This window comes from Hemibagrus wyckioides, linkage group LG17, assembly GCF_019097595.1.
Source record: "Hemibagrus wyckioides isolate EC202008001 linkage group LG17, SWU_Hwy_1.0, whole genome shotgun sequence".
In the NCBI taxonomy this organism is placed as follows: Eukaryota; Metazoa; Chordata; class Actinopteri; order Siluriformes; family Bagridae; genus Hemibagrus; species Hemibagrus wyckioides.
The window spans coordinates 8,853,277-8,867,564 of NC_080726.1; the positions used below are offsets into that span (position 1 = coordinate 8,853,277).

General features: G+C 35.3%; 1 protein-coding gene across 1 annotated transcript; it reads right to left on the bottom strand.

The window, feature by feature from the left end:
- Positions 1-2,025: 2,025 nt before the first annotated feature.
- On the bottom strand, positions 2,026-4,461 carry tnfb (tumor necrosis factor b (TNF superfamily, member 2)). The gene is made up of 4 exons (XM_058413106.1): positions 4,070-4,461; positions 3,907-3,958; positions 3,732-3,800; positions 2,026-3,155 (listed from the first exon to the last, which is right to left on the bottom strand). Exons 1-4 carry the CDS (start codon positions 4,238-4,240, stop codon positions 2,710-2,712), a joined length of 738 nt encoding a protein of 245 aa, XP_058269089.1. The 5' UTR covers positions 4,241-4,461; the 3' UTR covers positions 2,026-2,709.
- Between the last annotated feature and the right edge of the window lie 9,827 nt (positions 4,462-14,288).

Consider the following 14,288-nt stretch of genomic DNA (forward strand, 5'->3'; position numbering starts at 1 on the left):
TATATATATATATATATATATATATATATATAATAAATGTTTATTTATCAGATGTGTGCACTATATTACTTAGACATACTCAGAATCATTCCATATATAATTCAATAATCCAAGCCCTATTTAATTTTTGGTAATTTATTTGTAATTAATATATGTATTGTAAATACAATAATCTTTTATCTATATGCAAACTTTATAGTTCAATAAAACCCATTATTTTGCACTGACTATAAATGTTGTTTTGACATCTTGGTTTTAATACATTAATACATTTACAAATTAAATGAGAAAATGAATCTATAGGAAAGATTCACTGTTGTCTAAAACTTTCTTGTTTCATGTATTTTTTCAGAAATAGTTTTATGTATGTAGGATTTTTTACTAAAAATTTTTTACTTAACAAACATTTTAATTGTTCTTATCAGAATCCTTATTATTATTATTATTATTATTATTATTATTATTATTATTATTATTATTATTATTAACATACTTCTTGTTGTTTCTTTCTTCTTCTTCAGTGAAAATTTTCCTACTTGGGGTCACGTCCTTTCTGTTTCCTATACATTTGCATATTAGTTGCATAAAAATAGTGACATGCAAAACATCCTACTGGACTTCATGAAGACTTTGCTATAAGGCATATATCAGTGTGTCCTGTAGAGGGCCTCATGAGTCTACTTCAACAACATCCACTCACAGGCTACACCAAAGAATAATTAGATACTTAAATACTTTATGCAAGAAGAAGAAGGGCAGTTAATGATTTTATTTTAATGGTTAATATTTACGGTGACTCGACAGCAATGACTTCATTTTGCATTACAATACCAGGAAGTGGTAGGAAGTAAATAGTTTGATGTCAGATCCTGTATCCGTCGAGATTTGAGAAGATAAAAAGTGGGCCTTTGGCTATGGATCAAAGACCCAGCTTGTGTTTCCTGCTTTAATCATCAGTTGGCTTGATGGTCAGTACAGATCATGTGCTTACATCAGCGTTACAGTAAACACCACAGTGATGTAACTGTAATTATATTAAAACATTACACAAGTAATTATATTAACACTATAAGGCTTAGAATAAGGCCATAGTACAAAACACTTGACACTAATATTAAGTTACTAAATCTGTTGTGGTAACACTTTAAGGAACACATTTTAGGTGTTACTTATGGTCAATAATTGACCAATTAGACCCTTGTAAATGAAACTTCATTAATAAAGGGTTGTATTAGTTCTTAATTGGGATGTGATATGTCATATGCAACACAGACTAAAATATAACGTGATCTTGACTTTAGACTGTGGCACAAAAGCTGGTCTTACTGCAAGCGTCTGTTAGTGTTTGTTAGATTGTAATGTCTAAATAGACTGAAATAGAACCTGTTTTTAGAATATGAGATACATGTTGTAGTATTAGTAACTAGTATAAACTCTTAAACTGAAGATCACGTGATGCTACCTTTAATCTACAGGTATAAACTGTATGTATACACTAATGAAATTCATTTAATAAGAAAGGATTTACTGGCCATTATGTACTATCAGTCATTTTCTCTCAGCAGGTCATCAATTATTATCCAATATATGTATATCTAAGTCTAATTTACAGTGTATAACACGTTTACAAATGTCTAATTTGGGCTTTCTGAAGAACTACTGCTGTAGCGTATGTGTGATTACCACAAAAAGGAACTGGGTGTTGTGAGAAAATAGCTGTGTGATAGTTAAGGGCAGTTTTCCGCCTGCATCAAGTCTTACCAAAGGTTTTTTATAGATTTATATTAACCCTAACCCTAACCCTAACCCATCCCCTAAGATTTTGAGGTGTCCATAAACCATCACGCTGAAACTAATTTGCTTGCCATATGTAAGATAAGCTATGTGAACTAAGGCATAACCACATATCTTTCACTTTGAAAAAGTACCTCCATCTCAAAAGGGAAGTTTTATACAAGTTTAGAACTTGACTAACAAATACCTCTGACCAAAAAGTTCATTAGAGATAGAAATCTTTATTGGCTGCAACACTTTTCTCTTAGACTTCCATTATAAGTTAGTTCAGAGTAAACAGGGGTTTGTTTGTTTTTTTCATTCTTTTCTTGATGTTGTTGTAATCATACATACATACATAAAGAAGTGGATAGAGATTAGGCTTAAAGGCTGCTGCAGTAGATTTTCTCACATCCATTAAATAAATACAGTAACAGTAATAAATAGTCAGGTGTGAATGAATAAATACATAGTCTAATGTCTCAAAAATACAATAATAAATAAAATTGCTTGTTTTCAATCATTTAGAACACTAAACCAATAACAAAGTGCATTCATTACAACATTCAGTTTGTACATGAACAGTTTCTGTAGTGAGCTACAGTTTTTCAGTATAAATATACAAGCTTAACATGCTGGTCTAAGAAGGACACCCTAAGAGAAGTGCTCCCCTATTTCTCAGTTCAGTAGCCGTCTTACACACTAGGTATTAAACCACAATATAGCAGGTAGAATGGAGAACTTTGCAGCACTTTGATACACTGTATCACATTTACAACTTTTACGCTTACGAAAGTAAATCATTTCACATTCCTCATGTGATTCAATTTCACAAACCACCCTGAGAAATTATACGTCAGTGTTTTAACATAAAACATTTCTTTTTTCTTCACATTGGTCAGCAAGAATCCTTCTCAGGAAGGAGCCTTGGCGTTCTTACAGCTCAAAAACCCCGAAAAAGGTTTTGGAACTGTGTTTATTGATGGCACCAAGATTATTGGCCTCTGTTGACAGTTTGTCCCCCTTATAAAGCTGAAAGACGGCACCGAGATAGATGGAATCATAGACGGTATGTCCATTCCCCTGCTCCTCTGTTTTGGTTTGGCACATAGTTTTGACTCCACTTAGCAGAAAGTGTTTAGATGTGGATGGTGATGTGAGAGATGTCCACCGAATGCTGTAGCTCAGATGGATGTTGCTATTCTCGCTGTCTTCTTCGCTTGACATGCATTTCATTTCATAAGATGCCTGGCTGTAGACAAAGTACAGGCCGTCGTGAGGAATGACGATGTTGTTGTCCTCCAGCTTGAGGCCTCCTTTAGTGAAGGACTGGTCCACTCCACTCACCCAGTGTGGAGACTTCTTCTCATGGTTACCAAAAACTAGAATGATAGAAAGGGTTTTTTGAGTAAGCAGCATCAATGAAAACAGTGTCTAATCCTGTCCTTCCAGCCTTCACTAAGATCAGAGGTTCTATATCTTAACTTAAGTACTAATAGCTTTCCTATAGTAGCCTATCGTAGAAGAATATGACAGAGTGTTTGGAGGAAATCCTGTATCGTTTACTTATAACTTTTGAGGGCATTCACAAGACATAACTGATTTAGCACCAGGCGGAAAAGTTCCTTAATGGTTATCTATATAATGGGAAAGGATTTTGACTGAAGTTTTCGTCTTCAGTGGCTTTATGTCTAGGGAGTGACTGTGGATCATACTTTTAATAATCATGGTTCCTGTTCTTCCTGTTCTTATGGATTTCCAGCTGAACTTTTGTTTTTAAATGTGTTCAATGATCCTTACTAATCATTTGCTAGTCTACTCGATTCGACTCAACTCTATCACTTACTTTTCAAATGCTATCAGATTTGCTATAAGATCCTGTTAGAGCATTCCAGTCTGGAACTCTATGCTATTTTACTTAAAGTGAATATCATTGATAAATAGGACTTGTAACTTACCATGGAGGTGAATGGCTGCCTTTGTACTCTTGGCGATCTGTGTTAGCATTTTCTGATGACTTGATTCATCTAGAACACAAAGAGATGCTTTGTTCATCTTCCTAGCCCACTCATGTTGAAAGTCTATGGCTAAGTCATTTAGATTGTTTTTGATGAATCATTTCTTGTTTCTTACCTGTGCTTGTAGGGCTTTGCAGATCCGTAATAGCCTCCACTTGATGCTTATTCTGTGGAAAAATCATGAAAATAACTTTAGTTAACTTCATCCCCCTTGATCTTATCTCAGTTGCAAAATTCCCAGCTATATAAACAAGTCTTCAATATGGCTTCAGACTTACCACGAAATGCCATGCAAAACAGAGAGATGCTACAGCGCCGAGGGAAAGGAAGACCATAACACCAATTACTGTCCATAACCAAGATCTTGATGGCTTCACGGCTTCCACAGTAGGTTGGTAAACACCCGTAGCGGCTTCTATGTCGTTTGCTGTTGCCTTGTAGTTCTCCATCCTGTACTTGGTCTCTTAGTATCACCTTCACTGTAATTTTTATAATGACACCAGACTTTAGATGGACCCAAAACCAGGTTAAGATGATATCTGAAGGGGAGTGTGGTGTAAGGAATGGCTTCATGGAGTAGAATTCACTAATATATATATGAGAAAGAAGGGGAAAGTCCAATGATGTCAGGGGAGCAGAAGTTGGTTTGAAAAGGGAAAGAACAATTTTGCTCGCAGGCACGCCGACACTCTCACAACCTCCATCCCTCCCACACACACACACACACACACACACACATACACACACACACAGTGGGAGAGCGACAGAGAGAGAGACTCACTAATGTTCATCTACAAGCAAACAGGTTTGATGAGTGTTATTATTTAAATATATAGGAAAGCATTAACATAACAAAGGAATAAAATCCAGAGGAGATCCTCCATTATTTTATATATACTTTTATATATCTCAATATATGTATACAATGTATTAAGCATTACATATATGGAAATTCCACAAACCACAGACAGAAAAATGTAAACCTGATATCCTATGGCCCCTATTAGAAAGGCAGTTACTACAGGAAATAAGTCATTAAGCCTTTAAATAGGTATGCTTGGTAATTACTTTAATTAGGTATATAATGTATTCTCTATAATAATTAACAACAAAAAAAAACCTTTCAAACTGACAACTCATATGTTTATGTTTAACAAAACATTCATCGGCATTCATAAAGATAACAAAATTCAGCAGTGATTTGGTGGATTAAATCTGAGGATTAACGTTTAATGTAAGAATTCATGCTTAGCCATGTGCCTGGCATGCTGGGGTTACTGGTACTAGCAAAATTCATAGTGATAGCAATTTTGTGACCACTTTAAGTTCACAATTATTTTGAGAATGTCAGTAATATCTCTCAAATGTCTCCTCAGGTGGTGTGTGTTGTGAGATGGGGAACTAGCTAGTGGGTAGGAATTGACAATGACCAAATTATGAGAAACATTTTTTAGCCTAGTAATTAGGTCAAAAGACACAATCTGTTGTAAGGGGCATCGTTAGCACCTGGCATACATGAAATAAATTTTGTCATCGTATACATCGAACCAAAATGACATTCTGAAACTCATTCACGCTCGGTTACTCCTGTGCAATTCCTGCAGAATTTGTAGCACTTAAAGGTAGCACTTAAAGGTATTTAAGCCAGATTTCTTTAGTATTTGGAGCAACTATGTCTATACTGTATGACTGTAGAGTAATCATTATGTGTCCATTAATTTTGCCCCATTCTGTCGTTCTCTACATAGGAGAGTATGTGCTCATACTCACTTCCTTTGCTACCACATGTCTAAAAATGTGAACACACCAAAGCGTGTAAAGCTTGTACATTCATGTCTCATTTTTCCAGTCATTTAGTCGAACTCGATCTGCTGAAACAAAATCTTCTGACGTTATGCCAGAACAGCGCTATGTTACCATATAGACAAGAGGGGCTTTTGTCTATGCAAACTACACAGATTCTGAGGGAAATACTCAGGGACTAAAACAATGTACACTCATATGCCTACACATACTACCAACATTAGAATAATCAAATTATATGATATGCTGAAATGGTTACCTGCAAAAATCTTTTCATTTAGTTTTCTTTCAGGACAAGAATTTCCTGCTTATTAATGCTGTGTTTCTTTACCTGACAATGAAATGCATTCATTCACGGTTAACTGACGTCACAGCTATACTTGCATGTTACGGCTGGCTCAGGAGGTTAATAATAGCAATATACTATATGCTGAGGAAAGTTTTCAGGCGTTTAATAGAATGATACTATAAAACAAACTATGCCATAAATGATACCATAAAACAAACAGTGGAGCGTTTTTGCCCATTTTTTTTTTTTTCACCAGAACGTTAAAGATTAATAATATAAACACAGTATTACTACTACAGATTCAGTTTGAGCATACTGTACAACAAAATGGATCAACATGGTGGAAAAATGAGACTAGTATCACAGATCACGTGCTAAAACAAGGTTATTAGGTGAGCACAAGTTATAAATATAATCTAAAAGAGGCCAACTTTGCATGACCACCTAATTATGGAAATAAATGTTGAGTAGAACAAGCATTGATCACCAAGTTGTTTACAGCTCCTGTTCCCACCCTTTCCTCCCTGAAACCAGCCTTCTCCAGATAATCCATTTACTTGTCTAGCCGGATTTGTGCAGGAAATAATTTCTTTCACAAATTCATTGGGAGCAGGGTTGGTGATCACAGCCGGTGACCATGTTTGTGTAGTTCTTACCCTGCCTACTTTGAGTAATGTTGCAACTTGGGACTGTCTTGGGTGCCTTAACTGAAGATAAATGTATGATAAAAAACTATTAGGTTTTACTCTTTAAACGTGTAAAAAAATAATACTAGAAACAGGAAATGCAATTTTATAATGGTTTACAGAGTGCAAGAAAGCTCAGGTAATAATAATAATAATCTAAATGTAAAGTCAGTATACTGGTCATTATCCAGAGATGAACACATGCATTTATCATTTGCCTGCGATGACAGAAGGCTAGTTGGTGAATGCATTATTTGCCTTTATAATGCTACCAAATTTCGAACAATAGATTTTTAGTAGAACGTCTTAACAGATGTTTATTACATGTATAATATCGGGTCTCTAAGTTGGGGATTCCCCCAGGAAATTTAGCCCAGCAAGGGCAATACAGGAGTATAAGATCATGCAAAGGGATTTTATGAGTTAAGTAGAACAGGTGTAGAGAGAGAGTCAAACTGAAAAGAAAAAAAAAATCCATCTTCTGCCTGTACACAATATAGTTTTTTAATCATTGCAGTTACAGATAATAGTATTACAGGAGTATTTGAAACCGAAAAACAAAATGGAAAAACATCAGGAAGAGCTTAGGCTCCAGACTTGGCTAGACACCAACAGTCATTAGTTTGCTGGCTTTCATTCCCAGGGTGAGGCAATCCCTCACATGAGCCAGAGATTCCCTTCTTCCTCCCACGCGCTCTGCCTTTTAAAGTTAGACTAAAATATAAATGCGGTTGTACAATGGACAAAATAATTCACGCCATATTCAAGAGTGAGTGGTTCACGCTAACAGGTCAAACACGTTAAACTGGTAGCTGTGGAAAATTAATTTAAAGAACCGGACCAGTTTCACTTTTCAGTTCATTTCATCATCAACTTCCGCATATGTGGTCATACCAGCAATGGTGTGTTCTAGTGGAGATTCCAACACCCAATCCCCCCAAACCCCCCCACCCCACCCCACCCCCCATCATGGGACGTGGAATTCATTTTCTAACTATCACTGATTATTTGTGTGCTTTTCTTTCTTTCTGTTTCCCTTTTTATCTCACTTTCTCTTCCTCATTCTGTCCCTCTCGTTTTCTACACTCAGGGTTTAGCTTAATGACATGATGATTTGTAAATAATGCAGAAATAACTAACCTGATAGGCACTCACATTTGTTTGTACTGTACTAACAGGTGTTAATGATAAAGTGGCATTTGGCATTGTTCCACCTGCTGAGGTTGGCTGCTAAAGTAGATCAGGAAAGTTGGCATGACTATGCCATTGATATAATCTGTAATCTTATACCCTCTCAACAGATTGCCCCACTGATATTTAAGTGTGGGTAAATGTTTCAACCTATTACATCACCAGCCTTAGCTATTACTGAAACCTCCTGAGGTTTCAGGATTTACCAGGTCCTAAATGTCACAGCATGACCTGCCTTATAACCCTTTCATCCTCCAGTGGCTTGGTATTTGATAGTTAAACCTTCCTCGAAAGTCCTGCTGTAATTGATTTCATTGATTATCTTTGGAGAAAATTAAAGAAATGTAGTCTTTGCCACTAACACTCTTGATTACCATGGGGATCAGTGTTTGTGTATATATATAAATTTTTACCTTTTCTTCTTTGTTTTATATATATATGTGTTTATATATTCTTCTTCTTCTTCTTCTTCTTCTTATTCTTCTTCTTCTTATTATTATTATTGTTATTACTATTATTGTTGTTGTTGTTATTATTATTATTGTTATAAATCGAACTGCATTGTAATTCATGTGGCAAATCAGGACATTTAAGGAACTATTGAGGTACTTCTCCGGGAGGATGTGACGACAAGTTCTTTGTTCTTGTCTAGCTTCCATGACCTTTAGGAATTGAAAGCCACCCACTTCTCCCTGGCTGAAACAAGATTGCGAAAGGCCAGGTAAAATCTATACTTGCATGCTGATGTGAGAATAGTTTTGCCTTTTCTTCTCTAATAGAAAAAGGAAGATGAAGGAATAGAGAAGTAGCTGCAGATCATTAAAAACAGACCCATGACTCTCAGTGTGACTTTCCGATATACAACATACAATCACGTCTTGATATCACTTGTATTTCTGTTTGTACGCAATAAGGAATGTCAAACATGTGGCATGTCTTCAGCAGTATCAATTCAATTTTCAAAACATGGAACAGACTGTGACCTCACTCATAACAATGAGAGACCTTGACAAGTACCTAGGGAAATTCTCCAAAACCTGGTTTACACACAACACAAGACAGCGCAACAAAAAACACAACACAACTAAGAACAGCACAGCAAAACACAATGCAACTCGAAACAGCAGAACAATACACATCACAACATAATACAACAGAACACAAGACAATTAAGAACAGCACAAAAGTATTTTTAGCACTGCCTACCCCTATGAAATCTGCCTTGTGTTTCAGGACTTCCTGTATGGCTCTGCTGACTAAGAGGCCCCAGAAAAGTCAGGATCACTTTTCAGAATTATGAGACCACAGTTCAGAACAAATCTTTCTATGTATTTGTACATATGTATGTAAATCTATTGTCTTGATCAGATCAAGAACAATATTTATGTCCATTCTTTATACAGTGTGGTGCCAAATGGGGATCCTAAGTTTGAGATCAGATCACATCAAGCAGCAAGGAAGATGTGAAATTCAGATACATCAATTATCACAGCTTTCAGGTGTGGATAAGTGGTGTCCAGTCTTATCCTCAAAGGGCCTGTGTGGGTGTATGTTTTCATACCAATTAAGCAGAAACCACACCTGATTTCACCTGTTGGTTTTCAGTAGACTCAGGTGTGGCTACTTCTTGCTTGGAATGAAAACATACACCCACACTGTCTCTTCCTGGATATGACAGTTCCTCAGGTAAATCCATCCACAGTTAGCCTCACTGATTTATATAGCTGAATTTTTGTTGTAGATTGTGGTTCTCCAATGCACACTGGGATAGCCTGTGTACACCCTGCTAGCTTTACCTCTGATTCTTCCCATACCAGCTGTAACTTGTAGCTGTTCTGTAAAGCATCATTGATTAGCTATGATTCGCAAAATACTACCTTTGCTTCAGGTACACTGGCGAATCCCCATCTACAGTAAAGGTGTGTATCCCAGCCATTGTGTCACAGCACTGTGGATGGTGTCTATCTAGTGTTTCATGAACTTCATACAACCTTTCTGAAAGGGGTTTGCCAAGGCTCCAGAATCAGATCTTCAGATGTTGTGGTGAAGTCTTTTAAGGCCCCTCCTTGCACAAAATGATGTAATGAAACTAGTATCTCTAAAACCGCCTTTGGCAAAGTGATTATATCAGCAAACAAGTAAGCACAATGGATGCTTACATGTGGTCAGATAAGTCTGGAGTGATCTCATGATTGATTTTGGGGTTTCTGCTGAAGGTCATTGACTCATTGTTCTATGAAAGCAAGTTTAAAAAGTGACCGGTCCACTGTGTGATGGACATCACCTAGTGATGTTCTCCAGGCAAGACATACCAAGGGAAATACCATCTTACTAGTTCTGAAATGCTATGTGGTTTTGCACACAAGTTAAGCATCCCCTAGCAACCATGCAAATAATTTTTTCTGCTTCACTTTTTTATATTAGTTTCCCTTTCAAAAAGATTAGCGCATATAAAACTTTAAAAAAAGAAACAATGCCATAAAAGGTTTATTCAAAGAGGTAGCTGAACAGACACTTCTGAATATTCAGGATGCTGTAAGATTTCCTCAAAATGATATTTATGTTAACAAGTATGTTAAAATAAATTTCTCAACAATGTTCTAAAGTTTTTCTACAGATACATACAATGACTGTCTTCAAAACACAGTTGTGCTCAATTTTGACACCACACAAAGGAAGTGACCTCAGTTTTTGGTGGAAGAATAACATAAAAATAAAAGTGTCTGACTTCTTTTTCTTTTTCTTTTTAACTTGAGTCTAGAGTGGTTATTCAGAATAAGCCCTAATGTCAAAAAGAACATAACTTTAGACTCCTTTAAGGAATATTCTTTTGGAAGTTTCAAGATTTCATGTTTTGTCTCACTATCAGAAATGTAGGAGCTTAGAACCCTCAACTATCCAAAGAACACTTATTTTTAAAGCATGTACACTCTTAAATCTACAGCTCCCAAATTTAGGAAGTAAAGTATGTCTGTCTATCAATCGGCCAAATGTTGACTAGACACCTGGCTATCACACCCATAAGTGCTTGTGGGAACCATTCCAGATTTAGTCCCCCTTTGCTGTTGTAAGAACTTCGACACCTCTGGGAAGGCTTTCCTCTGGATTGCTGAACATGGCTTTGGGGATTTGCTTATTGAGCCACAAGAGCATTAGTACGGTCAGCTACTGATGTTGAATGAGGAGGTCTGGGATGCAGTTAGTGTTCCAGTTTATTCCAAAAGTGTTCAGTGGGGTTGAGTTCAGGGCTTTGTGCAAAACTCTTCAGTTCTTCCACACCAGCTTTTGAGAATCATGTCCTCATGGACCTCAATTTGTGCATAGGGGCATTATCATGCTGGAACAGGTTTGGGCATCTTAGTTCAAGTGGGAAATTTTAATGCTAGAGTATACTAAGACATTCTTTTACAGTTGTGTATGTCCAACAAAAAAGTTATTTAGATTTGAAGATAGCTCAACATGAAGTTACATGTAAGCATCAGAAATCCACATTTGATTGTTATTTCAATGTCCACTTTTTTGTGCAGGAGTATTTTACTTGTAGTTCATTGATTTTGGCTAAAACAATGACTATTAGTTAATGGATCAAAAATAGATTTTTAACTATTATAAGTGGCACTCCGTCCAGGGTGTTTCCTGCCTTGATGCTCGATGACGCCTGAGATATGCACAGGCTCCCCGTGACCCAAGTATAGATCGGATAAGCTTATATATATTATAAGTGTATTTTCTCTTAGCTTATAATTAGCTTCCTGAAAGGGTTTTACTTGGAACACTTCCTAATTGGAAAACACTCTTGAACAATTAAGGTTTCTCAAGAATTCCATATTGTACACTTATCACAGGATGGACATTTTATGTTAGTTATTGGGTTAAAATGTTTCAGTATTTTTTTTTTCAGTAAATGAAGTCCTTAACTACGTATTTATTACGTAGTTAAGGACTATGTATGTATTATTTTCCAAATGTTTTCCTAAAGTTCAAATTGCACTGAAAAGGTCTGAATGGCCCATTCATAAATGCTTTGTGCTAGTAATAATATATATTAGCAAAGAGAAATTGTGTTTGATTTATTAATAAACATTACTCACACTTTTATTTTTAAAAAATCACTGACCTTATTAATAAAGGAAATGATGTATGAACCACAGAGACCTTGATAATCCTTTTCTAAACTGCATAAAATGTTGACATGTAAAATTATTCCTTTATTAACTAAATTAATTATTTTTATTAACTTTTGTAATATAGTCACTTATATATAGTCACAGTGTCACTTCAAAATAACAAGCTGATGTATGTTCCATTTTGGAGCTGAAGGGCTAATGTTTGTTCTTCGTTTAACTACACATTGTTTATTCCTTAAACAGGAAGTGTTGTAATGCAGTGTGCCTCCATATGACAACTGTAATTGGCAATTATAGTAAATTAGTGTCATAACTGTGAAGTTCTGCCAATTGTTTCAACATTCTTATTTTTAAGATTCATAAAGCCTTTGATTTTATTTTCAGTGCTTTATGGCACTTATGCTGGTACTGTACATGCGGCATCCAAATGTCATTTATGTTAATGTCGGATGAGTCATTGAACAATGAGGGCGCCTATCGAAATAACAAAAGCATGACAATAAAGCCACTTCAGATGTTAGGTGTCTTTTACAAGAGGATGGGTGGGAATTGCGGTTATATCGGTGTGGTTAGAATTCACCAAGGCAAATATGTGGATTCCTCCTTCTTAGCACCTTCTCCGCCTACTCTCCGTCTAGCCTCTTTGCTCTGTGTCTGGCCCACAACTCTCGATGCAAAGTGTGCTTTAACCTACACAGCATCTTTCCGTTTCAGGTTTGTGCCTGAAACCATCCCTGCTTCCTTCCTTTCCGAGATCATCCTCCATTACCCTCATTACAGGGGATTTTAGCTGCATCTCCTGGTGACATTATAACCAAGCCTTTCCACCACCTCTAATCTACATACGGCAAACACCTTTCTACTCATATGTGTAGGCTATTATATAGTGAACAGACAAGAACGCCAATCTCCGGATCAGTGTGAGGTTATTTGAAGTCAGCAAACAATGGAGCATTTTAGTATGTTAAGTCTGTGAGCAGAAGATTCCTAGTGAGGCGGGAAACTTACTGGTTGTTCCCAAACACTTACACTGGAGACTTCTTCCATAAATAAACATCACCTTCCATAAAGCTTCTATATTACATAAAATTTTTATTATAATGTACTATTGTCACATGTTCTGGCTTTAATTAATAATCAATCATCTGTAATTCCTAATAGTATATTATATATGTTTCTTCTTCTTTTTCTTAATACTACTACTACTACAACAACTAAATATTATTATTATTATTATTATTATATTACATAATAATAATATATAATATTATATATTATTATTATGTAATATTATATATAAATATATATATATATATATATATATATATATATATATATATATATATATATATATATATAATATTATATATTATTATTATGTAATATATTAATAATACGTTACACTATTTTATATACGTTTACACTATTTTGTTATTTAATCAAGTATGTTAATGAGGTTAATAAGGATTTTGCTTTTTTTTGTGCATTTACTGTAGATGGAAACCCTAAAGGTCCCAGTAAATAAATATAATAGTACATACTTGCCTATTGTGCTGTAAACCGTGTGTAGGTTAGTGGTAATCAGAAAATTGTGCTAAATTATACTACTTAAAATAGTGCTCTAATCATAATTTGGTCCATGATTGTTATTTATTTATTTAATAATTATTTATTTATTTATTTATTTATTTATTTATATATATATATATATATATATATATATATATATATATATATATATATATATATATATATATATATGTATATATATATTTACTTTCTTGCCCTGGGAAGGGTCCAAATGAGTGGACATCCTCATGCCTCCTTTATATCTATCAATGTCTGACAAAATGGACAGTGATGTAAAAATCTTTGACCTGAAAAGAATAACTAAATATCTGAAATTAGCAGGAAAAAAGAGAGAAGCAGCCTATAAAACTGAGGGATATAGCGCTGGAATGCATTTTCATGTCAGTTGTGGTTTGGGTTCAGTGAATGGAAGCTCCATTGCCACCACTAAGTAAATTTAATGTTACATATTTGCGAGAAGGCTGTATGTGTACCATAATATTGGACTTTTTTTTTTCCAGTCACACACACTTCCATCATAGACATTAACACACAAAATACTTTTCAGTTCAGTTTAAGTTTTCTTATAGTTTGTCTAGTTATAACCTAATGACAGCGCATGTAATTATGGCTTTAAGGGATACAGGATATGTAATGTGTCATAAATATAAGTTTAACAGGCGATGTGGGACTTTTTATGGTTAAGGTTTTTTAAATACCGCAATAAGTAATGAAATAACTGGATGAAGATTCAAAGGTTGAAGGAACATGCAAAGTGTTGCACTCCAGCAGAGACCAACAGAGTGATTCATACTCACTAAAGCATAGAACA

Excerpts from the sequence above, each read along its gene's own strand:
- tnfb (XM_058413106.1), bottom strand. The coding sequence starts at position 4,240 with ATGGAGAACTACAAGGCAACAGCAAACGACATAGAAGCCGCTACGGGT. Across the intron at positions 3,959-4,069 it reads GTTTTGCATGGCATTTCGTG|AATAAGCATCAAGTGGAGGC; the intron begins GTAAGTCTGAAG and ends ATTTTTCCACAG. Across the intron at positions 3,801-3,906 it reads GCAAAGCCCTACAAGCACAG|ATGAATCAAGTCATCAGAAA; the intron begins GTAAGAAACAAG and ends TTTGTGTTCTAG.